At 41.3% G+C, this 25740-nt stretch overlaps 2 protein-coding genes across 2 annotated transcripts in view; one reads left to right on the top strand and one right to left on the bottom strand.

The window, feature by feature from the left end:
• Positions 1-11106, top strand: part of lancl2 (LanC lantibiotic synthetase component C-like 2 (bacterial)) — a 43599-nt gene extending 32493 nt beyond the window's left edge. Inside the window, exons 10-11 of the mRNA XM_085467483.1 lie at positions 7284-7326; positions 10662-11106. Of these exons, the coding sequence (XP_085323609.1) occupies positions 7284-7326; positions 10662-10680 (62 nt within the window). The 3' untranslated portion in view covers positions 10681-11106. The remainder of the gene's footprint in view (positions 1-7283; positions 7327-10661) is intronic.
• vopp1b (VOPP1 WW domain binding protein b) lies at positions 39-16347 on the bottom strand. Its single transcript, XM_085467485.1, has 5 exons — positions 16073-16347; positions 9389-9447; positions 6986-7063; positions 4683-4816; positions 39-1435 (listed from the first exon to the last, which is right to left on the bottom strand). Exons 1-5 carry the CDS (start codon positions 16121-16123, stop codon positions 1230-1232), a joined length of 528 nt encoding a protein of 175 aa, XP_085323611.1. The 5' UTR covers positions 16124-16347; the 3' UTR covers positions 39-1229.
• Between the last annotated feature and the right edge of the window lie 9393 nt (positions 16348-25740).

The raw sequence follows: 25740 nt of genomic DNA, 5'->3' as shown, positions 1-25740 counted from the left end.
GGTGGACAAATAAAAAAATTACAACTCTAAGGCCAGTACTGCAAGCGGAAGCGGAAGCATTACCGATCACGATCGATTTGACCGTAATTTTTTTGCCGTGAAAAATAGCATTTATAATGGGTTTCAATGGGGCACAAATCGACCACTAGGTCCGATAGCGTAAGTTTATCGATAGCTTAGCCACTGAAGCTAATTTCCGGAAGTCATACTGAAATTTTAACAGTAAATGTGACCAAACTTTTTTTTGCAGACTTTCGCTATATTCCATTCAACACTGTGCAAATGGCAGGTAATCAAAATTTGAAAATAGCCACAAATCGACCCAAGACCCTCCAGGGGTTTTAATGGTGTACTACAGGCCATGTTGGTGAGTAATGCAAAATTAATGTAGCGAGTAGCATGACAAATGATGTGATGCATGACTTTTTTGAATGAGTACACAAACACTGCTCCCAAAACAACAGTAGGTGTTCCTGTTCTTACACATGTGCTGCCTCTCAGGCACACACATGTACCCAAAGAGCTCATCTCAGTGAAACTCAGAGAAGTGACACGCCCTCTCGTTTGTCCTCGCACTAAGAATCAAAATCTGACGCTGATGAAAAGAGTGACAATATAAATTGTGTTGAGGCGAAACTGTCACTGCTTTCAGGAAAATGAGCCACTGCCTGCTCGTTATGTCTTTACATGACTGGGAAAAACATCTGTAACATAAAATGGATCGTGATCTCATCGTTATGTAAAGAGCTGTTGCACTAAAATGCTGGCTACAGAAGGCATTTTCTAACTGACCTTTTTATAATTATGGAGCTCGCTGTCAGTATTTTCAGTTTTCCTAATAGAAGAAGAACCTTTAAAAATCAAAATGTTGAATGCACATGGCAGTTTCTTTTTCTGAGCGAGATACTGAATGAAACCTCCGACTTACTTCGTCCATCCTCACTTATCGTCAGTTCAGAAAGCTGGTACATACATGTGGATTCAGAAAAAGGAGGCCTCAGATGAATGTGTTTGTGTGTAGTGTGAGCTAGAAAGGAAATGGTGAATGAGTGACTGGTTACTGTGCTTTTTCAGTCTTTTCCACATGGGAGGAGAGTGTGTGTCTTCCAGTTTTTACATCAAAAAACCGCTGTCCACTGGCACGTGTCCCTGTGTGTCTAAACATCCTGATGATTCAGCCTCAGTGCCACATTCCCTTATTTCGTTTCATCCTCGAGTCCTTGCAGACATCACTTCTTGTCGCTGTTTTTAAATATTTGTTCGTAGGATGGTGGAGGATGGTTGCAGTACGACGGAGGTGGCGGATAGGAACCCATCATCATGTGGGTGGAGCCAGGCTGTGGCGGGTACGGCGGGTGTGTCATGGTAACCCCTGGGTCACCTCCTGCCAATCCATTCACCCCGAAGCCCTGCATGCTCCCTGGCTGCTGGGAAACTGCAGGAAAAGAGAAAAGAAATGATTCAAATGCTTTTCCTTTAAAATCTCAAGTTTAAAAATAGGCTGTTACGACAGCATTCGATTTCATTCTGGTATTCATATGTTAAATATTCAAAACCTTTTTCACATTTACTATAAACAGTAGAGCTCAGCCATCAAAGAACACAGTGCATCTATCCATGCCCCATAATCATGGTAAGAAAGTGACTTTTTTTTTTTTTTTGAAATTCTTGAAAATTTGTTAAAAATCAAAACTAAAATATAACAGGTACAAGTACATAAACTGGTCTCATGTTTATAGTAAAAATCTTCAGTGTTATTGTTATTCCTAAAACTCTCTGATAATCAGTAAGGATAGACTGCCAGTACCTCTGAATACCACTTTATTACTCACTGAGCAGAAATCCTCTCCATCGATCGTTTTTCACTACCACAGTTACATCACTGATTCCTTATTTATCTTTCTGCCTTCAACCCAAAGCCTTAAACAAACAGGGTGTCAGAGAAGATTAGAACAAGCAGGCTGAGATGCTGACTTTACTTTGGAGTTCATCAGAGAGAAAAACGAGTAAAAACGTCCTCCTCCGGGTCACCTTTTCAGAGAGTTTGACGCTGTGCTATTATTGGAATGTTCCACTTAAGTTTCTGCTTGGTTGACTGACACAAAGTAAATTTCCATCCATCTTCATCCGCTTTGTCCGGGGCCGGGTCGCGGGGGCAGCAGCCTAAGCAAAGAGGCCCAGACCTCCCTCTCCCCAGCCACCTCCTCCAGCTTATCCGGGGGAACACCAAGGCGTTCCCAGGCCAGCCGAGAGATATAATCTCTCCAGCGTGTCCTGGGTCTGCCCCGGGGCCTCCTCCCGGTGGGACATGCCTGGAACACCTCACCCAGGAGGCGCCCAGGAGGCATCCTTGTCAGATGCCCGAACCACCTCAGCTGGCTCCTTTCGATGTGGAGCAGCAGCTGCTCTACTCTGAGCCCCTCCCGGATGGCCGAACTTCTCACCCTATCTCTAAGGGAGAGGCCAGCCACCCTTCGGAGGAAGCTCATTTCTGCCGCTTGTATCCGCGATCTCGTTCTTTCGGTCACTACCCACAGCTCGTGGCCATAGGTGAGGGTAGGGACGTAGATCGACCGGTAAATTGAGAGCTTCGCTTTTACACTCAGCTCCCTCTTCACCACGACGGACCAGTGCAGCGTCCGCATCACTGCAGCTGCAGCCCCAATCAGTCTGTCGATCTCCGGCTCCCTTCTCCCATCACTCGCGAACAAGACCCCGAGATACTTGAACTCCTCCACTTGGGGCAGGAACTCATCCCCGACCCGGAGTGGGCACTCAACCCTTTTCCGGCTGAGAACCATGGCCTCAGATTTGGAGGTGCTGATCCTCATTCCCGCTGCTTCACACTCGGCTGCGAACCGTTCCAGTGCGAGCTGGAGGCCCTCACCCGATGAAGCCAACAGAACCACATCATCTGCAAAAATCAGAGATGAGATTCTGAGGCCATCAAAGCAAAAGCCCTCCGCCACTTGGCTGCGCCTAGAAATCCTGTCCATAAGGGACATGGATCCATACATGGATGGAAAGTAAATTTCCATCCATGTAAAATTATGACAAGAGTTTTAACAGCTGCTCTGCTCTCAACCAAAGTCTCATGTCTGAACTACATAATGGACATAATGTTGAGCATAATGAACAGACTTAGAAAAGTTTAGGGGACATAAATGGGACACGCCAGGGTTTGTTTCTGCAGTGGTTGGATTTGATGGACCAAAGTGATTTCATGAAGTGTTCCAGGAGAAATCTCCTTTCGATCACAGCATGATCTCTTAGAGATAGGGTGAGGAGTTCGGCCATCCGGGAGGGCTCAGAGTAAAGCCGCTGCACCTCCACATCAAAAGGGGCCAGTTAAGGTGATCTGACAAGGATGCCTCCAGGGCGCCTCCTAGGTGAGGTGTTCTGGGCATGTGCCACCGGGAGGAGGCCCCGGAGCAGATCCAGGACACGCTGGAGAGATTATATCTCTCAGCTGGCCTGGGAATGCCTTGGTATTCCCCCGGACAAGCTGGAGAAGGTGGCTGGGGAGAGGGAGGTCTGGGCTTCTCTGCTTAGGCTGTTGCCCCCTCGACCTGGTCCCGGATTGATCTTCTTTCGATGTAAAGGAGACCAAAAAGATGCTTCAAAGAGATGCGTAAGAGGCCAGCTAGCATGCATCCAGCAAGCCAGCAAGCATCCATCCTTGAACACCATGCCGATGTGGTGAAGGAGTGAGTACAAGTACCTGGACGCTCACTGGAAGACCAGCGCAGACTGCATACAAGAAGGAGATCAGCAGACTCTCTTTGCTAAGGAAGCTGAGGTACTTCAACATGTGCAGTAAAATGTTGGAGATTTTCTATCAGTCTGTTGTGTCTAGCATCACAGCTGGCAGCACCCAGAGACTGAATGAACTAATCAGGAAGGATGATTCGCTGTAAACGGTGGTGAGGAGGGCAAAACTGTTAGCTTGGACAAGCTTGACCACCCACGGCACGTTTTCTAACAGAGTGATTCTGGACAAGATAAGGACAGATATCAGAAACGTTCCTCCACTGTGCAGCACATCAGTGTTAACATTTTATTTCTACTTTACTTTGTTGATTTTTAAAATATTCCACATACAAATGAATTTCTCTATATCTTGTTATTATTATTTTATTAATAATGACAATAATAATAATAACATACTGTGTGATGTCTGCCTGAATAGCTTTTAAAAAGGAAACCATGTTTGTGCCTGTTTGTCTCTTATGCAAACATTCAGTTCTTAGGGTGCCTGTCATATCCACTTCCCTCATATCGGACTATAAAGCATACTTCGGCAGTCCAGATGGCTTTTATCTACGATGGCCTTTAGAGCTCATAGAGTAATACAGTTACATGTTAGCATAAGTACATGTTAGTCACACCACCGCGTTCATAAACAGAGCCACACGGCTGCCAAACTTTAATAAAAGAAACATATGCAGAATGTTTGAGTTAAGTGTGCTGGTCCTCAAAACGTGGGCCTTGTACTTTGGAGTACGTTTGATGCAACCATGTCTTCTTCTCCTGACTTCACTTTCTTACACTGTTCAACTCAACGGTTTTCCATGGTAAACACAAATCTCACACTGTTTTAATTTTTCTTTTTATTTAATATGAAGTTTTACTGCATCTTAGTTTGTCACTCTTGTCTGTGCACCTGTCACAGCCTACTGTACCTGGTGTGGTAACAGGGTGCCTAGTGAAGGAGACATTGAAGGCTGGCTCGTCTCTCAAAGGAGACGGGTACATCCTTCTGCGAATGAAGAAGCCTGCACCACAGCAGAACAACACTCCCATCATCAGCAGCACCCTGAGAAGAAAACAAAACATATCACTGTAAATACAGGAGTTCCGGCTAAAATCAGAATGATGACGTTATGTGGCAAACTATCCAGCTAGCATGTCAACACTGACATGACTTTGCTACCAAAAAATGTTATTAAGCATGAAAGCTACATTTGCTGTTTCTAAAAGACATCTCTGATGTTATGAATATGTTGTCGGTCATCATTCCATTTATTCACTTTCTGCTGATTCGGGTTGGAGGCTGGAGTCTGAGTAGACAAACCCAGACTCCCTTCACCCCACCCACCTCTTGCAGCTCATCCGGGGGGGACATCGAGTTGTTTACTGTCGTGATTTAGCTGATGGTGGCGATTAGGACCCACGAGCAGACTCACAGACTCCCACAGGCAGACAAGATTAAACAGGAGACAAATAAAGGCTGATGCAAGGATACAAAATAACTCCAAAATACAAAGGAAACAATAACTTCACTAACAGAAATCTATAATGAAAAAAAAAAACAATAGAGACACTAGCAACTAGATATTCGGAGGCTAGGAGACAGAATATTTAAATAACCACTAAAGGTCCAAAATCATAGAGGCACTAGGAACACAAAACACAGGCAGACTGGTTAGGAAAACACCCTCAAATATCCTTGAGCTGGTCCAGTCCTCCTGACTCCTACGTTCAATTAACTCATGGACTCTCCTCTCCTGTATCCTGGCACAGACCAGAGAGGCTGAGAAGTGCGACTCCCCCTATAGATAGAGCACACCTTCCATCCCCCCTTCTAATAAGGGGGGGCACCACCTCAGTCTGCCAAACCAGAGGTGCTGAGACTTGTCAGCCAAAATAAAGCCACAACACCCAAAGCCTCAAGGGACTAAGGAAGAACCACCTCCCCCACCCCGGGGTGTCTGCCACCAAGCAGTTTTTAACTACATTAGTGACCTCACCCCCAGTGACAGGCAAGTCATCCCCCTCATCCCCAGTCTCTGCTTCCATTACAGAAGGTATGGAAGTGGGATTAAGGAGATCCTCAAAGTGGACTCTCCACACCCGACAGAGTAATACAGAAAGTGCGGCTGGTCCTTTTTCTGTTTGCTTTGTTGTTGCTGGGCCTCCCAACTCTGTTACTTATGTTCGTTCTTTATAAGTAATCACACTTTCATGAATAAAAGTTTGTTGAACCAGAACAGCATTTTGGCATCTTGTGTGTTAGGTCCTTTCGAGCCATGAATTTAGGAACTGTAACTATTATCACTGTGGACATTAAGGGGGTCATAATGTAAACAATTATCATGTTGTATTTAATAAGAAAACACCATAAATTTGTCAGTAAAACTGAGGAAACTGATCCTATGAACTAAGAGCTGTTTTATAATAGCCAGATTTTTTTAGCCACTGGAAAAACATCTATTTAAGTCTCTTAGCATCCACCAATCACTTAGGGGTAGAGTTAATAGATGGAAGTCTAAACAGCTCGCCAGCAATCAGGCGGATGTTAAGAAGTCAAATTTCAGAATGGGAAGCTATTTTTAACTTTTATTTAAAAAATGATTTCTTTCTCCTAAAAAGTTTGTAGCGAGACCTTTGATCTTTTCTCATTTTCAAAAACCTTGGAGCTAAACACATCTTTGCAAAGCAGTTGCTGCAACATTATGCTAACAGAATAGCCACTGAAATGGTTGCTGAATGAGACCAGCATGCAGTATATTTGTACACATAAGTGGTGTTTATATGTGCAAAAGTTAAAAACAGACTTTTTTTTTACCAGTGTAGAAGAAATTACTCTAACAGTGATGAGTACCTGCTGAATTTTGCTTGATAATTAAATAACTACACAGTCTACTGTAGTCTGTAAATGACACAAACCCAGTGTGAAGTTCTACCCACTGTGCTCAATAAAAGCAGAGGACACAAAATGATGCTAAAAACAAATTACAGCCTCTTGTTTTGCCTGTAATTCAGTCAGCCCTATGTCGAATGTGTGCGCCAGAAGTCACCACTGAAAGAAAGCTCAGTCCACATATTCAGTGTAACCACAGGGTAAAGCTCTTTAATGTAGCTACACCTGCAAAACAAAATGGTAAAAATGTGCACAAGTTTATGATTGTGTTATTTGTTTGTTTGGTCTTTGCTCGTTTTCACAGCTGTGCACACATAGTAAACCCAACACACAGTAACTCACCAGAAGTACCATAGTCTTTGGATGGACAGGGCTCTCACACAGCAGCGAGTCCCACAGCAGTCCTCGTAGGAACGGCATCTGCAGCAAGTCACACGGCAATGAGTCAGCAACAGCATGGAGCAGTTAGCCTCTGTTATTGTTTTACTGTTTAGCTACTTGGGAGTGGTGAATTATTGTTAACGTTTTAAGAACATTATCCTATTCCTTCTTTTCTGCACCTGCGAGCTGCTTTGCAACCCACCTCTTTCTTTCTTGCTGTATCTGACCTCAGATATATATCTGCTGTCATCTGTTCCAGGATTTTACTGCAGCTCTCCCAGACTCTGGCTTTCCATGGAAGGGTGAGAAGAAGAACTCTACATTTCATTTACGGCCTCGGTAGAGTGTAGAACCATGCCACCAAATATAAATTACTACAGATGGAAATATCATTCTTAACTTATTATTAACTTCCAGTCAATTTTTTTTATATAGCAACAGATTACAACAACAGTTGCCTCAACCGTTAGGTAAAGACCTTACAATAATACAGAGAATGCCCCAACAATCCAAGGACCTCCTATGAGCAAGAACTTGGTGACAGTGGGAAGGAAAATCTTCCTTTTAACAGGAAGAAGAGATCGCTCCGATACATATTTTGGCGTCATGAACAACAACTCGAGTTATAAGATAAATACGATTTAGCCAGCTCACATTCCTTCTTCTCAACAGGTGAGTGAGTCCATAGTTTTCAGTCTGACACTGGTGGAGCCCATCAGCAAAAAAGAAAAGTCTCCTCTTACAGACAGATTTCACCTCTTTGAAATCAATTATTTATTCAGACTTAGAAGCCAAGCAGTTGCTTTCAAGGGTAAAAGCTCTGCAAGTACAGAAGGAAGTTGATGATGGATGGAATGTCTTCCTTTTTATTGTAATGGTTTTGTGTTGAACTTGTGTGTTTTTGAGCTTATTGTCTCCAGTAATTAGGACATCAGAGAAACTCCATATAACTCCAGAGAAAAAACATCTGTGCCAGATATTTTAGTTGTTCAGCTGCAAGACAGTTAAACACTGTTTTTACCTCAGTGTACTACAGAGCTGAGGAAAAACTGTCCTGCCACACACAGTAAATTACATTAGTCTGTATGTACAGTAACATACTTTTTTTATTGCAGTACAGAGAGTCTCGCTACAGTTCCCTGACATTTCCACCATAATTTGCAATACACACAGGTGTATTTTTGCATTAATCACACTTTCTGCTTGGTAAACAAAATTTAAAGAAGTTTCCCTTTAACTGACAACCCAGCAGCCTGGGAACAGTCAGGACAGAGGCCAACTGTGGTTGACCAGTCTGAGAAGTGCAGCAGGAAACTGGAATTAATGCAGCTGGAAAAAAAAGTTGTCTGCAGTGCGTGTGTGTGCATGTGTGTGCGATAGATGACTATGGACAAATCAGCATGACTTCTCATGCTGGGCTCTCCCATTCCTAGCCCTTCTAGCATTTCAGCGCTAGAGCTGGGAGGCTAATCAATGTCCGCAGGTGCTGCAAAGCATGCAGCGAGCAGTGTTTGCATCACACCAGATAAAGTTGATGCCAGTTTCTGTCACACTCCTTGTGTGTAGGTAGCATAATATTTATACTCTCTATGCATTGGCACAAAACATTTTACCTAAAAAAGGGTTTTTGCATCACTACTTACAAAAATACTGATTCCATCACATCAAAATATTCTAATTATTATTATTATTGTTGACATTTCAGTTATCATTCTGTTAAGGTTTGAGGGATATTACAGTTTCCACAAAGATTTAAGAGGTGCGAACAGGAAACATAACATCAGGATCAAATCTGTAGGCCGGAGCCGGTCTGAGAGAGGCAGTTCATTTACAATTAATCCCACTGTATAGAAATTAGTGGCTGTTAAACGATGACAGTACATCATTAAACATAATAAGATAGCATTCGATGAACAGAAATTAATGGAGTGAACAGCCCAGGTAATAAATGATTGCAAAGCTGCAGCGAGGTGCTCGGGCTGCATGCACAGCCACTGCAGCCGTTACTTCTTCTCTGCTGAACAGTCAAATCGCTTGGATTTCCACAGTTTTTAGGACATCAGCAAGAACTAGTCACCACATGCCACGCCTCTGCCTCATGCTTCTCCATGCACGCCATGACTTGTGATGTAAAAGTGGAGTTTTAGTTTTGAAGTCCTAATTGTCAAATATTCTCCCAAAGTCATTTTCATTTTTTATTATATAAAAACAGTAATGCATGAGAAACTCATTTTAGGGTAACACATTTAATCTACTAACATGTTTTCATCTCATTCTTTTACAAACATCTCAGACCTACAAAACGTTTACACATGAAAAGGATGGTCAGTGACCACAGTGGACATCATTGGTTTAAAAACTTACATGAAGTAGATGGGGTATCCACCTTCGAAATACCAGCAGTACTTTTTCGCCTCTACACACTGTAAAAGAGAAAAAGGTGATGATTAAAAACTTGCAACTCTTTCCAACTCACAAAATGAAGCTCAGTTAGCAGCAGCAGCTCTTGCTGGGTTCTCAATTTTTCAAATGGTCTTAAACCTTTGATCGGGAGTGTATTATGTGTGGTGTCGAGCAGGGGGGTAATTAATGTTGCCTGAGCAGTACAAAGAAGTTTGTAGCTGGGACATTCCAGCCAATAGCTGACAAATGAGGGCTTAGTAACATAAAAAATCAAAAGGTAATAAAATGATTTATAATGAACTCCATTTACTGCAAAGTAAAATGGGTTCTAGTATACAGATTCACTGACTGGTGCTTTACTCGTGGAATATTCCACTCTCATGCTAGGGTAAAACTTCTTACCCCTAGAAAAGATCCAGTGTGTTCATGGACTCATTTCCTGCTCTTCCCATGAGAATAAAACCATTTTAAATTGTAGTGGAAAGAGAGAGCCTCGGAGGGTTTTAAAAATATCTTTAGCCTTTGCATATCCCTTCCAAAGAAAACCTCAAATAGAGTCCAGGAAACTGCTTCTCAAAAACAGCTTAAGAAAGTCACTCTGTGTATACACATTGTGGATGAAAGATGCAGAGACATTTTCACTGTGACTAAAAACCTGAAACACGGGCGCCAGCTTGGCTCACTGGGAGGGGCGGGTGGCAACGTGCCGTATGGCTGAGATCGGTCGGACCTGTTAAAAGGGATTTTTTCCTTCCCACTGTCGCCAAAATGCTTGCTCATAGGATGATTGTTGTTTTTTCTGTATTCTCTGTATCATTGTATGGTTATTACCTTACAATACAAAGTGCCTTGATGCAATTGTTGTTGTGATTTGGTGTCATATAAATAAAACTGTCTCTTATCTCACATTCATCTAGACAACATAAGCCTTTATGACTCAGTAAGCAATGTCAGTCACCTCTGGCATGAGGGATATGAGTGTGAAATAACAGAACTATTCCACTGTTATATCCTGTACAATGGAAGAAACAGGAGAAAACTACAGTACAATTTATGACATTATCAATCTGAAAGTGTATTTAAGATATTGCTGGAAAAGGAAATGCGCAATTTCACAATTTTTAACTTTGTTACCATCTATTCACTTGTATTTGGACCTAATTCTCATCCTGTCTTCAACCCTCTGCCAGCCATGAATACAATCCAGCTCTGTTCATTGTCTTTCTCTAATTAGAGCTGGTTGGAAAAGCTGACAGTGGAGAAAAGAGTCCCTCTGTGCTCCCACAGGACAAAAATGACCATTACGCAACCAGAGGATGTGTTTTCTTGCTTTAAAAGCAGCTCAGATGGCTTTTGGATTGAGGATGAATAGTTCAAATGGTTGTATGCTGCACTGAAAGCTTTTAGAAGCAGCGAAAGTGTTCGGGATGATCAGGAAGGGAAGAGCTCTGCAACAGTCGGACATCCGAGAACACCACTTTGCTCCAACACAGAGCCATCAATCTCATTTGAATTTTGCTCACTCGGACTGTGTTGCAAAAATTTCCTGATTAGACATAAAGCAAGAAAAACTTTCTTCCAGTACTGATATGAAAATAGCCACAGAGAGCTTATGAATGTTGTTGCAATAGTCATACTTGTCTTCAGTTTTTCAACTATTTAATTAAATCTAATATTTTGTTCCATCTCTTCTAATCCTCTATGTCCTCGGTCATGGTCCAGACCCAGGCTTCTTTGTGGAACCAGACCTTTTACTAGGTTTTGATAAACCTAAATTTCTATATTACTCTGCACAACTTTTCCTGTATATACACAGGATACTAAGTCAAGCTTGTCAGCCATCCAAAGCATTTATTCAGAGCACATGGGAAAGCAGAAAACTCCACAAGGACACGAGATACTGAAGTCCGATGAAGTCAGGGAACCAGGAAGATTAAAGCTGAGATGGTTTCCATGTGAAATGTAGAAAAAGAACATTTCAAACTTCACCTTTTCCAGCGCCACTTCACATTGGGGTCCACATATCATTCACCGCATGACACACTTGAGGACTTTTACTGTTTTAGTCTGTACTAAGCTCTTTGCACCCATCTCCATCATATACCCAAAACTATAAGGAGCCATCATTTCTACACTCACTAACCACTTTATTAGGTACACCAGTTGAACTGTTCCCTAATCCAATGCACCCAACCAACATGAAACTCAACATGTCAACAAATTTGGAGCAACTGAGTGATGCTATCATGTCATATAAAGTAAAATCTCTGAGGAATCTTTTTAAATCTATGCTATGAAGCCAATTCTAAACACAAAAAGGGGGCTCCAACTAACTACTATTAAAGTGTGCCTAAAAGTGCCAGGTTAGCAAACCTGGGGTTGAAGTACTTATCTTTGTCAGTTTATTGTGAACAACTAGCAACAATCAGAACGTTAAGTCTAGGATCTGGTTGCAGTCCTATTACATCAATCAACAGTATTGACCCCACGGGTGTTTCCTTAACTGTGCCAGTTCAAAGTTGATATTTGCAGAACCTGGTACCACCCATTTGGTTGTTCCCAAATTCCAACAACTGCTCATACCTAACACCTGTTTAACTTCTTCTTTATGTTTATGTCAATAAAGGCCGTGAAGCCCACTCAAATCTGAACATCATACAACAATAGAGGTCACAATTAGTTTCTAAGCATTTCCTGAATATAGAAGAAAGGTGAAATTACCATGTGTCACACAACTGAGTGGCAGTGCCTTCATATTGTTATTATAGCCACAGATAAATCCTTTTCTGATCAACACGTGGTCTCTTTCTAAAACAAACTTGGAAATTTGCCTATTAATTGAAAAACTAGATGGTGTAGAGATGCTCCAGGATAGGCAGAGATATGGAGACACGAGCAGAATTGTCAGTTTTTTGTTAAAGACGATGCTTATGTCGCCCCACCAAATAAAACTGAGGTATGAGTAAACACATGGCCAAAGAAGTTAAGCTATGAGCCATAATGGGAATATGGAGAATTTTTGCATCCATAAACTTTTGAGTTTGGCAAGAAATTACAGTATGTTAGTTTCTACAATTATTTGTATGACTTGCAATATTGTTGATGGTTTACAAGGGCAACATGAGGAAACTTCTACGGTCCAAATACTCTACATAGACTAATATAGTCTATTTGGAGCTCGAGGTTTTCCCAGAAATCCACAAAACAAACTCAACTCAAAGCAAGAAGTTTTCAATCCGTTAGGTAATACTGAGCTTAACTACAGGAGTATGAAAAGAAAAAAAGTGATGACCAGGCTTTTGCTTACTTATTATTACCCTGCTGCTGTAGTTCTTAAAAAGCTGATAGTCTCAGGGATGTTTTTGCTGCATCGACAGATTCCAGATGTGTGAAGAAGGTGCTGTATCTAACCAGCTGTTTACCTGATGGCACCACAGTTACAGTAATAATAATTTGAAGAACTGTGGACAGATTATTCTACTGCAAGCAAATCACAGCAATATCAATCAAAGGGTGGCAGATGAACACACAGAACTTCCACGTTACACAGTCAGTAACTACCAACCTGATGAGAAAACCCAGACTCGAGACAACAAATAAAACAAATGTGTAATATTACTGGAAGCCCATAATATATTAATTTTAATAGAGAAAACAACATTCAAAGTGAGCTTTCAGATTTAAGAATATGCCCCCAAACCCCACCCTGTTAGCATTTAAGGAGACAACAGCACTTATCAATTAGCCTCAAAGACAAACTGTAGCTTCTATTTTATTGCTCTATTGCCTCTGAGTATCATGCCAAACATTTTAAACCAGATGAACCATACAAAATACCAACCTCTTTATATTTACCCTGAGGCCACTATCAAATTGACTCCAATGTTTCAGTTGTCTGTCATGCATGAAATGGGCTTCGACCACATCGATGGTCCTATGCACAATTTAAGATCTTGTGATATGAACCATACAAAATACCAACCTCAATAATATCATGTGATATTATTGAAAACCTCAGTCATAGGACTTTGAGAAGCTCTGTGTTTTTAATTAATTAACTCAGCGTTTGGTTTGCTGCCGTTTTAATGCCAACTTAACCTTTGTGCTACACTGACACCACGGTGTAGAGGCTGGAACACTCACTTCAGAGGGTTCTCGGGCTGGATCACTTGGTTAGCTGAGGCCTGCCTGTGTGTACACTGAGGCTTCTCTTCCTGTCTTGGTTTCTAAACTAAATTCATTAGTGATTCTAAACTGCCAATTCGTGTAATTCATTTACATAGAAAGAGCTTACTGTAAAGTCAGAAATTTGAGCTTTGCCAGACTTCAAGTACTTCCATGAAAGGGCATGCACTGAAATAATGAATCTTTCTCCACAAATATGCAAACCAGAAGATGGAGCATGTTTAGGAAGAATGGGGTCTCTGCCCATGATGGAGTCAGCTCAGAGATGGAGGAAATGTCACATAGCCCATTGTGTTGTTGGATGGTGTCCTCACGTTTGGTGTCAAGAATACAACAGGTCCAGTTCCCACAAAGTGTTTTAGAGTACTATGCAATGCCTCTCTAGAAATTTTAAGTGTAGCCATGATTTGACGATTGCTTCAATCACATTTCTGAAGACATGTTTTCCATTGTCAGTAAGTAATGTCCTCTTGGAAACTTAAGGCAATATATGACAACTAGACAGGAAAACTGAGCAGTTAATTTGCTTGAACAAGCCTCTGATGGGTCCACTAATCAGCTTTAATCTGACTATTTGTTAATCTTGATATAGTCAGTAAAAGGCACATTAAAATCAGTTTGGTACTTGCACTGCTATAATTCACTTCACTGGGTTTGAGTCTGCCCTGGAACATATTCTGTACATCGTACCCTTCACTCTGGCCTTTCTATTAAAGTAAAAAAATTAAAATGTCATAATAAAGAACCAGTTAGAACTGGTTTGACTGCCAAAGCACCACTATAATGTTAATCAACAGTCCCTGATAATGGTAAATATAATTTATTGCAGGCTTCATAGCTCATACAGAAAGTTTAAACCCCCTACAAGCACTGATCATGCAAAAAAGAGAAAAAAGCCCTGAAGCAGAGCCTTGTTTAACTGTTGTCATCTGGTGTGCATATATCAGGAGCTACCATCCAACAGAGAGCACATGAGTGAGGCCCCACAGGCCACGATGAGAGAATGAATTAGTTTCCGCTTTAAGGACATTTTAATATCTCTTCAGGTGAATTTACACAGTGTCAAAGTGTGAGTCTCACACTGTGTGAGTCTGTGTTTTACTAGTGTTTTCAGGCCCAGCAAACAGTGAAACGGTGACTCCTCCTAATCTGCTTTCATCTAACAGAAAGCCGATAAGATAACAGGATTCATTAGTTGCTGCTTCTGTTGCAAAACAGTGCTTCAAACCCACTAAACAGTACTTAATATAGCTTACTGCTGCCTAATATTTATTTTATAAATGTTTCCCAATGCTGCCATTTCCGGTTCCCAATGTCAATCAAACACTGGCATCACTGGGAGCTAAAAACAGCCCAATTTCTTCTTCTTAATGATGCGTGCATCCATGAAAAAGACGTTTTATTGAATTAGAAATCAGCAGGAAGTTAGCTTGCTTGTTTCCATTTTCAGGGATTTCGTAAAAACCAAAATGTTACAGCTCTGCTATCACTTTGTACATAAGTGAAGAAAACTAAACAGCACCACTGTTTGTAGGATTATTATTCCCCCCTGAGGAAGCATGTCCCAGGGTCTAAAGCGTGCTTTCTGTGAGTCAACGCTGTTATAAGTGACACTAAATATCTAAGCTGTCAGGACCCGTCCTCAAAGCGGACACTGCAGGAGCAGCACAAGGTCTGAGGGCTTGACTCCCTCTAGGCAGCCTGCTTGAATTCAAAATGAATGTGTGCTCACTACATCTGCTGAATGAAATAAAATAGTAATGATGAGGGTTAATATTACATGAATAGACAGGAGTGTCAGCAGTGCACGGCTGATAGAAAGAGTGAGCTACATTTAGAGGCTGTAAAATTAAACTGGAGCTCGTTTTCACCTCTTTTTAAATGATTATATCCCCAACAAGTGCAGAAGGGTACATCAGAGGAAAAGACCAACACCACAAAAAAGAAATGTGACTGCGTGCACACTGATTCAGACTGCTGCCGTGTGTCCTACAGGCCCAGTAACCTACTGAGGAGTTATGGGGTCTGAGCACAAAGACAAAGGATGGCAGAATCACAGGTAGCTCACCCACTCAAACAATCCGATGTGGGGGTAAAAGCCATATTACTGTTCCACACTCTTTTATTCTGCACGAACACAATCCCACCAGCTTCGCATTTCTCCACATTTCTGATTTTGTTGCCATATCCCAGCTTAACGTTGAGCTTTTACAGATATTCGAGCGTCTCTCGCTGTGACGTTCATGAAGTTGACAAAGAGTACAGCGGAGGTCCTTTCTCACTGAGCCGGGCATGCCGGGTTCTGTTAGGTCTGGTCTGTCTGTATCGGAACTACAGCACAGTCAGCCCCGGCACAACAAGGCACGAGCGAAAGCCTTATAAAGGTACAGCCAGCGGCGTCACCCGCGCCTGTCCGTCACAGCTCTATTAATACCACAGTAACACCGGAGGACACCTCACCTCTACAAATAGCCACAATGTCAGGGCTGCATCGAGCAGTGGATGTCTCATATCTCCGTCGGTAGGAGAGTGGGAGCAAAGCTCCGCTCGTGGACAGGAGGACGCGGGGGGGATGCTCCGTTATCACTATGTCGGTTTCATCCCGCTGGCGGACACAGACAGCAGATCCAGTCGGTTTGACAGGACGGATGAAGGCAAACCGGGCGACGGTCAAACAGACCAAAAAGGGAGATTAAATGGCATGATGGGAAGCTGCATTAGCCTGTGATGTTGGTTTATTCCACGCCCCTTTCCCAGCCCCCCACCCCCTACTCTGCCTTACAAACACACACACAAACACACACGCACACACACACAGTTTCCTCATTTCATAGGACATTACACTTCCCCGGAGAATATTAGAACAATGGCTATGACGTCATATCCAACACATGTACAGTACAGTGCAAAAGCTTCGAGTCACCTTCATACTTTACTAGAGAAATAGATGCAGTACTCTAAAACATCTGCAAATATACATCAAAAGCCGGAACTGTCTTGAGCAAGCTTTCTGGTGATTTCTTTAAGCAGGAACAGTTCTCCAGGCTTCTTGAAGAACAGTTCTTTGGAGCTGTCTTGTTTTCTGTTCTCTGTCGAGATGATCCCACACTTACACAATGATTAGGGCAGTGCATGAGTGATGGTGTTCAGTTGTGTGTCTTTCACTCCACCGGCAGTGTGTTTAGGATCACCGTCATGATGAAAAACAAAGTCTGTCTTCCAGAAGTGATTACATGGAGGATCGACATCTTCTCCTGAGCTAACTAAAGGCGTCTCACAGGGTTCTATTCTGGGACCTATTTGATTTTCAGAAAAGGGTGGGTGCGACTCCGGATTAGGGATGTTACTGCCCCAGGTGGAGAAGTTCAAGTGGCGTTTATTAGTATGGCTTGAATGGAACATGAGATTGACAGCTGGACTGGGATGGTGTCCACAGTCATGTAAATACTGTACTGATCTGTTGTAGTGAGGAGAAAGCTGAGCATAAAAGCAAAGCTGTAAAGTTACTGGTCACACTTGCACAGTGGGACAGGGTTAAAAAGACTCAGATCAGATCAGGTCCAGGTCCTATTCAGTTCATTTCCATCAGGATCTGATTTTGGATCCATTCACAGTGGCTTTTTTTGTCCCCGACAATCTGCATCTGTATTCAAAATAGCTAATTTTTTCAAAATTATACTGAAATACCTCACTAATAGTTGACCAACATATAGATTGCTTATTTCTTATTACATGTTTCCCTTAACTGATTAAACTTCAACATTCAAAAAAGACAGTTACCCTGCATTTTTGATTTAAATATGAAACAGGTACTCTAACGTAACTCAGTAAAGATCTGCTCTGGCTGTAAGAGAGCCATCATCAATCAGTGAAGGCTTGTTTTCAGTCCCACAGAAAAACTTGTCTGTAAACAATGTAACAGACGGTATTCTGAGACATCTAATATACCACTGCGGTTCATTGTGAAGTCAAGATTTTTTCTTACTTGAAGGCAAACTTCAGTGGTAACAGAATTCCTGACAAGGTCAGAGCACAGCCATAGTCTTTATATAAAGAAAAAGCATGCTTCTCATTTTAAAAAATGAAGTCTATGTAAAAGTGTCTTTTACCTGCATCAGCTCCAGTGGCCAACAGGAACTTCTGTGGTTGTAGAGAAAACCCAAAGAAAATGATTCCACTGCTCCCTTAATCTCGACGAACTCTGGTAAGTAAAGTATGGCCCAATTACACAACAGACAGTAAAATGATGTATGATTGAAGGTGCTTTGTGATTGACAAGTCACTAATGCATGCTAATGTTAAGTTCTTAAAATTGGACTTAATGCACAAAGTAGAGTGGGAGAAATATGCTTTTGTTCCCACCAGACGCAGTGAAGATGTAGTCTGTAGACAAAAGGGTGTAATAATGTAACTCTGTGGCACTTATCTGAAGAAAGTTATTGGATTTTTACATGCATGTTAATTTTGGCTCGAGTTTACTTCTGTATCAGTCTCATAGTTGCTGCTGAGATCCGTCATATTCTGCAGGTAATCTGCACGTTTTAGTCAGGCAGTGGTGATTTATCACTGTCAGAACCTTTTATTACTTTGCCTCCCATTCCTCTCCTCTCTGTCTGTAGCTACTTGCAGTTTGTTCATACTTAAAGCTTCGAGTACCAAATAAAGTACCTCTACACTTACAAAGCAACGATGTCATTTCACATAGAGATATAATACATTTAATATTAAATAACAAGCACAGTTTATTCTGCTTCTTTTTACCAAAACAATGGTGCCATCAGAAGAGATGCAAAGGTTCCAAGCATTTCATTGGTGTAAGTTATACGTCACAGTACTATTACAGGTCATAGTGAAAATTGAAAAAAAAAAAACACATCACAGACCAAAAAATCCAACATCATAACAGAGGTCAAATAGAAATAATATCATTGGATATGAAATTTGACAATTGTAGTTTATAATTTATACAGGTGCAGTTTTTATGAGCATGTAAATTTCCCATGTAAAAGTGTGTTTTAATCTGTAACTGTTGGACTGTTTGTCGTTCAGCTGTGGCTGAATAGTTTAGGGAGTAGTGCCGGGTGGCATTACTTGGATTTTTTCAGAGTATTTGATAGTTTTTTGCTCGAAATCTCAATATGAGGTCCAAAGAGATGTTAAAGCAAGTGAAGGAACCCATCAGTAGGCTGAAAAAACAAAATAAACCTATCAGAAATTGGCACATTCAGCAAAGGAAGGAATACAGCTCAGCAATTTTAAAAGGCTTGAAAGACCACAGAAGAAAATTAAGCTTGATGATTGCAGAAAAATTCCAAGGTGGTATGCATGTCATGGTTTTTATGCAACACCTGACTACATTTATGTGTTGTCAAAGTAGGGGAAAATAATCTAGCATTGAGTCCTAAAGGGTAATAGTTATCACGAGGATAAAACAGTAGTTGAAAAATCTCAATTACACAAATTTATTAAGTTTATCAACAAACATGCTAATATTTCAGGCTTGTGGCATTCGTCAGAGCAAACTGGAGGTCATATCATGTATATCAACCCAGTATCACTGCAAAGCGTGTAATAGACACAGCGGTCCATCATGTCCATTTCACGCTTTGTCTCTCCAGAACATAAAATAGACGCACATGCACAAGTTGCAGTAAATTGCATTAATCTGCAGTGCCAGCAGAGGGAGATATTTTATTTCAAGTCAACATGAAAATAATCACAGGACGTGTTTAAACAGACATTATTAACACATTTACATGTAAATACATATTAGCCATCTAACTTAATTGCTTCTAGGTGTGAATGCAGCATCACGCCAGGGTGCATCTCAAAATGGTGCTTATGGGATTGGTACAAGGGGGGCGGACCACATCTGCAAAATGTGTCAATGCATGCTCAATCATCCAGGAAATGAAATTCTGTTCATCTGGACGTAGCGTTTTCAGTGGGAGAAACGTCTCGTCACTCATCCAAGAGACTTCTTCAATCTCCAGCTGACTGCAGCTTTCCCCAACATTATAAACAGTACGTTTGCATAATGACCGAAATTAGCACCATTGGTGAACAAAGGGCTCTGAAGTCAGTTTCTTGATCAACAATATGCAAATTATCATGACCATTAGTCAACAACCACTGATCAAAGACAATTGATTAATAATAATTGATCATGAGTACCATTCACAGAGATTTGGGGAATGGCTGCACTGTAAGATGATGAAAAATGTGTCCTTAGGCCCCTTCCACAATTCACAGATGGTTTCCCTTTTCGTGTAAATGGCCTCCTTGACTCCCAAACCATCAATATTATTTTGCTTTGTTTCTTCCAGTGTGGAGGTCTTAACCACAATCAGTTGTTACCAGTGTTGGGAAGGTTACTTTTAAAATGTATTCCACTACAGATTACAGATTACATGCCCCAAAATGTATTTTGTAACGTATTCCGTTACGTTCAATGAGAGTAACGTGGTTACAGTGGTTATTATTATATTTACATGCTTCCAGCTCCCGTTTCTGCTCGATGATAACTCTACTTTTTCACTCTCCTTTTTCTCCCTCCTCGCGCTCACAGACACATAACGGGTCCATTCTCCCTGCAGCACGACTACACTGCCCATCAGGCTACATTCTTTAGGGAGATGCCTGTAGCATTCTGCCTATTAGCTTAGCACAACAACAAAAAGGCGCTCTCTCACCCAGGAAACACACAGTGGCAGAGAGAGCGTCACCCTGTAACCATGGCAACCGTAACGCTGCAACAGAACAGATCAAACATAACCCAAACAGTCCTGACCCCCGACAATATGAAACAGGAAAATACCGCCATGTAATCCATTTATTTCAACAAAGTAACTGTATTCTAAATACCACCTTTTTAAACGGTAACTGTAACAGGATACAGTTACTTGTATTTTGTATTTTAAATATCTAACGGTGGTACATGTATTCCGTTACTCCCCAACACTGGTTGTTACTGCCTGGTCCAGCCTTGAATCTCTTTCTTCTGGCTGTAGCCTTCCAACATTGTCATCTTTTGAGATATACACACTAGGGCTGGGGATCGTCACTGATTTCTAGAATCGATTCGATTCCGATTCACAAGGTCCCGAAACGATTCGATCCACAATGCGATTCAATTTGATTTGTATCTGGGAAATTTTGCCTCAGACAGTCAGAAATATTCTAATTCAGATCAGTACATTTACATTTTCTTGTATCTATAAAAAGGAAGCTGACACTCGCAAGACTTTATCAAAGGTGTGAGCATCACAGCAGATGCCTTTGTGTCAAAGTAGCTGAAGATAAAACACAGAAAAACATGAAGGTGATTTTCCAGGGATTTTATAAAAATATTCTGCAGTAGATCAAAAACGAAAGAAAACCATTAATCAACATATGAACATTGCCTCTGACGTTACAGCGGTTTTATTAGAGACAGGGCTGAGCGTTTTGCATTTTGCATAATTTTTCCTTTCCAGTCACCTTTCTCACTCACTATGTATTAACAGACCTCTCTACACTGAATCATATCTGTTATTAACCTCTGTCTCTCTTCCACAGCATGTCTTTATCCTGTCTTCCTTCTCTCACCCCCACCGGTCGCAGCAGATGGCCCCGCCCCTCCCTGAGCCTGGTTCTGCCGGAGGTTTCTTCCTGTTAAAAGGGAGTTTTTCCTTCCCACTGTCGCCAAAGTGCTTGCTCATAGGTAAACACCTCTTTGTGCAGAATCCGTGTTCCTGCTCTCATTCACTGTTTTAGCTGTTTGGTGGTTGTTGAAATTTTGTGAGGTTTCACCTGAGATTCTGGCATTTCGGGCAAAATAAATTTATATTAAAACATCGATTCAGGGTTTTAATGAATTGATATCACGTTATCCAAGCCAGAATCAATTTTAATTGATAAATCGATTATCAAAACCCAGCCCTAATACACACCATGTTTCACCAGGAGCTACTCTAGCCACAGGATAAACCTCTTTCACTGTTCCTGTGGTGCAACAAGAGGAGCATAAAAGAAACCTAGGGTTGTTCTTATTTTTTTCAGTCACTGATTAATGGTTAGATATACCAGATTTATGGAGGGCTTTTTATTATAGAGCAACAAACTATTCCAGTAAAAAACGTTAAATGCAGATCTACTAGATTCGTGAGACGCCATGTCCTCTCCAGCTTATGACTTATCTGCTTTAAGCTGCACGTTTTAGAGATATACCAGGGAGTCAAGTAATTCAGGTAGCTGGTAAATGTTGAGGCTGTCATTTTCAGTGTCTATGGATGATAAAATCACAAACAATTCTTTTTCCTGATCTCAGCACAAAATCACATAAAAGTCTGAGAAATCTGATAGAAACTCTGAACTAGTTCCAGGTGGAAGATAGATAACAACAAATAAAACAGGTTTTTGAGTTATCGGGATACTTTGCAACATGTGTTTCCATGTTTCCAAGGCACAGATTCTTTAGGGGCCTGGAAGCAGAAAAAGCCCTCCTTGTGCAGTACTGGTGTAGCGAAGGATAATACTGACCCCTATCCTGCTCGTCTTGGCCTCCAGAAGGTTGATGGCTTCTTGATCCTCTCTGGTTCTGGTTACTTGTTCTCACAGTACATAAGGAAGGTAAAAAATCAGGCTGCCATAGTTTTTCCACAATTTGTTTCAGTTCTAGCTCTGCCAGGCACTGTTATGGACAAGCCGAGTTGGTCCATCCAATGTGAATCTTCATGGCAGCCGGACATGCTGGTGGCTCAAGAATTACTGGTGCAATAGGTTTTATAACATGGCTTTGATCAGCACCAACAAAGGATGGAAATGTTCCAAGGACTGCAAGGGAAGATCTTTGAGGTGCTTATATTTTGTCAGAATGGCAGCAGGATAGGAATGGTCATTCAGGCCAAGGAATTTAGCTGTGAAAGCTGCAGTGTCTGGAAGGTCTTATGAGACTTGGCTGCAGGAGATATCTGGAACGATAGAGACGGGCTGCTAATAGTTTGGACATCTTGGTGGCTCATGCTTAAGGCCAAGCTGTTTTCTGCACCTTAGATACCAAGTGTCAGTGTAGCATTGGAGAGGAGCATGGTAAGCTCATCATGCTGATAGATGTGTACTTTAGTTGTGGAGCAAGTCTCTGAGTAGCTTAAGGAGGACTCCTTTGTAATCTGTGGGCTTGTCCAGATATGTTCTACAGACCTTTAGAATTTGTATGAGCTTTCCTCATGTAAGATGTGAAGGTGATGGACCTTGCAGATACTGCATGGCTTCTTCAGTCTGCACTGGGTTGCCTGGTGACTCGGCAATCTGATCCCTATTGAATACCTTAAGCTGGTGCATTGACTGAGGTAGTGGCCATCTTTGTTGCAACAGGGTAGAAGGTCTTGGATGTTCTTTTCTTGCTGACTGACTGATTAAGCTTAGTGGACCAAGACTTTGAGACAAGCTGGGAGGCTGCAGGAAAGGTTGACAAGCTGGGTCTGGTGTGCAGTGGAGCTGAGGTGAATACTGATCCAGTGATACCGATGTTCCAGTGGTAAAAGTTCTTAGAGGTGTCTGAGCTCCTGAGTAAAGGAAGATGGATTTATTCACAGGAGCTTCCAGCTGATTTTAAACAGAAACTTGGAACACAACCTGCTGCCGACAGTTTTAGTCTTCATTCTCTCAACTGCAGAATCTTCTTCTGCCTAAAAGAAAAAAAAAATCAAGGAATAAAGTTGTGTCTAAGAATCTATATTTATTTCTTCCAGGACTTCCAGGAACTGAAGACCTCTACAGGGAGCCTTCCAGTTGGAGAATTGACTGGACAGTAGGTGGTGATTTCATACCTGTCCATCTGTAATCTGTGAATTGAATGTGTTCTGGAGCAGGTTAGATTCCTGATTAAGAAGTGAAACACTTTTGTAATGCAGAAAACCCAAGGCTAACCTCAAAGTTACCTGGATAAGATGAAACCCTGCCTTGTTAGCCTCTGATATGGGTTGAATGGGTTGTAGTGCTAATAGGAAAAACAGTTCTGGGTCAAAACAATCAGAGACAGACAGAGATATCTCCTCACGGATTTCCTGTCTTTCATTTCCGGCGTTTCCATTACATGACTGAACCGTGATGCAGTAATTACTGGGACTCAGAGGATGTAAACACTCCAGTGTTATAGTTAACCCCATAAAGGATCCCACAGGAGCACAAATGCAAAACAGAAAGAGGAGGAAATAGAGGTAGGATAGAGAGAGCGAGAGAGAATGAATTATGAGATTCAGCTCAGACAGCAGAGATCTGCAGAGAAAGAATTAATGGTAATGTATAAGTCTAATGAGGGAGAGAAAGGAAAGAAAAGCATAAAATGAAACACAGACAGCGCTGCATTGATGTGATACTAAAGTAAACATATATCTCCATAATCTCCATTTGGCTGTGACAGTGATTTATGAGTCTGGCGCGACAGGCAGTTGCAGCAGTCGAGGGTTTACGGATGATTGCACTCTTGAAGATGATTTTGTCACTTGAGATTATTTGGGCTCTTTGTCACAACCTTCACGTTGTTATTTGATTTATGTGCTTCGGTCTTGGGGAATGTAACTTTTTGCTGTCAGGAGAAATATAAATAACTGCTGATAACAGCCCGACTGTCTTTTTACTACCTTTATTTAGATGCTCGATACTTTACGTGCCTTATCAGAGAGACTTATGTTTGATAAAAGTGTCCCTTGTAAGCAAAAGAAAAAGAACCTTTTTTAAATTGTACTTATTTGCAGCCCCTCTCTTCAAAGGTGAGGATTGATGGCACACAAATCTTTGTTTTTCTTGCTGGTCCAGTGCAAATTACTCAAGTAGTGAATTTTCTTTTTCTTTAACTTATTATGTTTTATATCCTATGTCCAAGACAATCAAATGATTGGACAGACAGGTTCCATGGTTTATCACATTTAAGAGCTTTTAAAGCTTTGGGTAGATGTCTGAATGATTTCTGTGTACTAATGCATTTAGCACAGCATTTTTATACATAGCAACAGAAATATAACAATAAGAAAGAACACCAATACCCAGTAACATCGAAGACATTTAGCAATTGAGGGTTTTTTTTTTGCCATGCAAGATTTCCAGTACAAGACATTATCTTGGCACATCTACTGCTCCAAGCAGCATTATGTTCTCTTTTTATTTGATAACTGTAGTTATTAGCTGCTTTTCAATTTAGAATGACATCTAAAGGACACATTTATAGTGTCCAGAGATTCGAGCCTTTTCATCTGGCCTTTACTGCACTTTTACAAGGTCTGTGACCCTTTTGAGGAAGATTTACAAACCATTTAGAACCACAGATAATCTGCCACAGAAACATGCATTTGTGTGTTCACCATCAGTTTTCCTGCAATGCTGACCTGATGCTGCAGGCATGGAGACTGTGAGCAGGCGTTGGAAGAGATTCAGGAATCTGGTGCCTTTTGCAGCATTTCTCGTGGAAATATCTTATAAATAATATTACCTGCTCTGAGCTGCAGACTTGAGTGAAGTTCTAATACATTATTAGTCTCTTACTCAGCACTAAGTAGCAAATACTGAACTTTTCCTTTGTTTCTGCACAACAACAGCATAGTTGCCATTATTGTTAACCCAGGCCTTGAACAACCCAGTGTGGAAATCTCACTTTTGATGATCTACATATTTGGTTTGGCAAAGATTTTATGCTCTTTCTAATGCAAGCCTCCTCATTCATCTGGGCTTAAGTCTGGCACTAGGAGCGCACTAGCTTGTGGCAAATGCATTTGTCTGTAAATTGCACACCTTCACGTGTGTGCGCTTGCTAACTAAGCCTGTCCCTTTAGCATGTTTTTCAACATGTAGGGTAGTGCCATAAGCTTCCATGGATGTCCTTAAAAGTCTGAAACACACACTATGAGACCATGTCCCGATTTTCTCTAGCAGAGTTGTCAGCAGGAGTGAAAATGGAGAAGCCTGCTGGATGCAGTTATCAAATAGAAATCACTCAGTGCTTTATGTCAATGAAGAAAAGAAAACAACTCGTAGAGAGAAACTCTACTGTAATCAAACATTAAGTCAAACGCATGCAACAAAATAATCAGCATTACATTAAAGATCCATGCAGTATTGTTGTGGGTGGCTATAGCTCAGTCAGTAGAGTGGAT

Source organism: Copadichromis virginalis, linkage group LG9, assembly GCF_057382275.1.
Source record: "Copadichromis virginalis isolate Kocher_CV1m ecotype Utaka linkage group LG9, C_Virginalis_male_GT1.1, whole genome shotgun sequence".
NCBI lineage: Eukaryota > Metazoa > Chordata > Actinopteri > Cichliformes > Cichlidae > Copadichromis > Copadichromis virginalis.
Note: the sequence above shows the minus strand (reverse complement) of the source record. Positions and strands in the feature narration are given on the sequence as shown.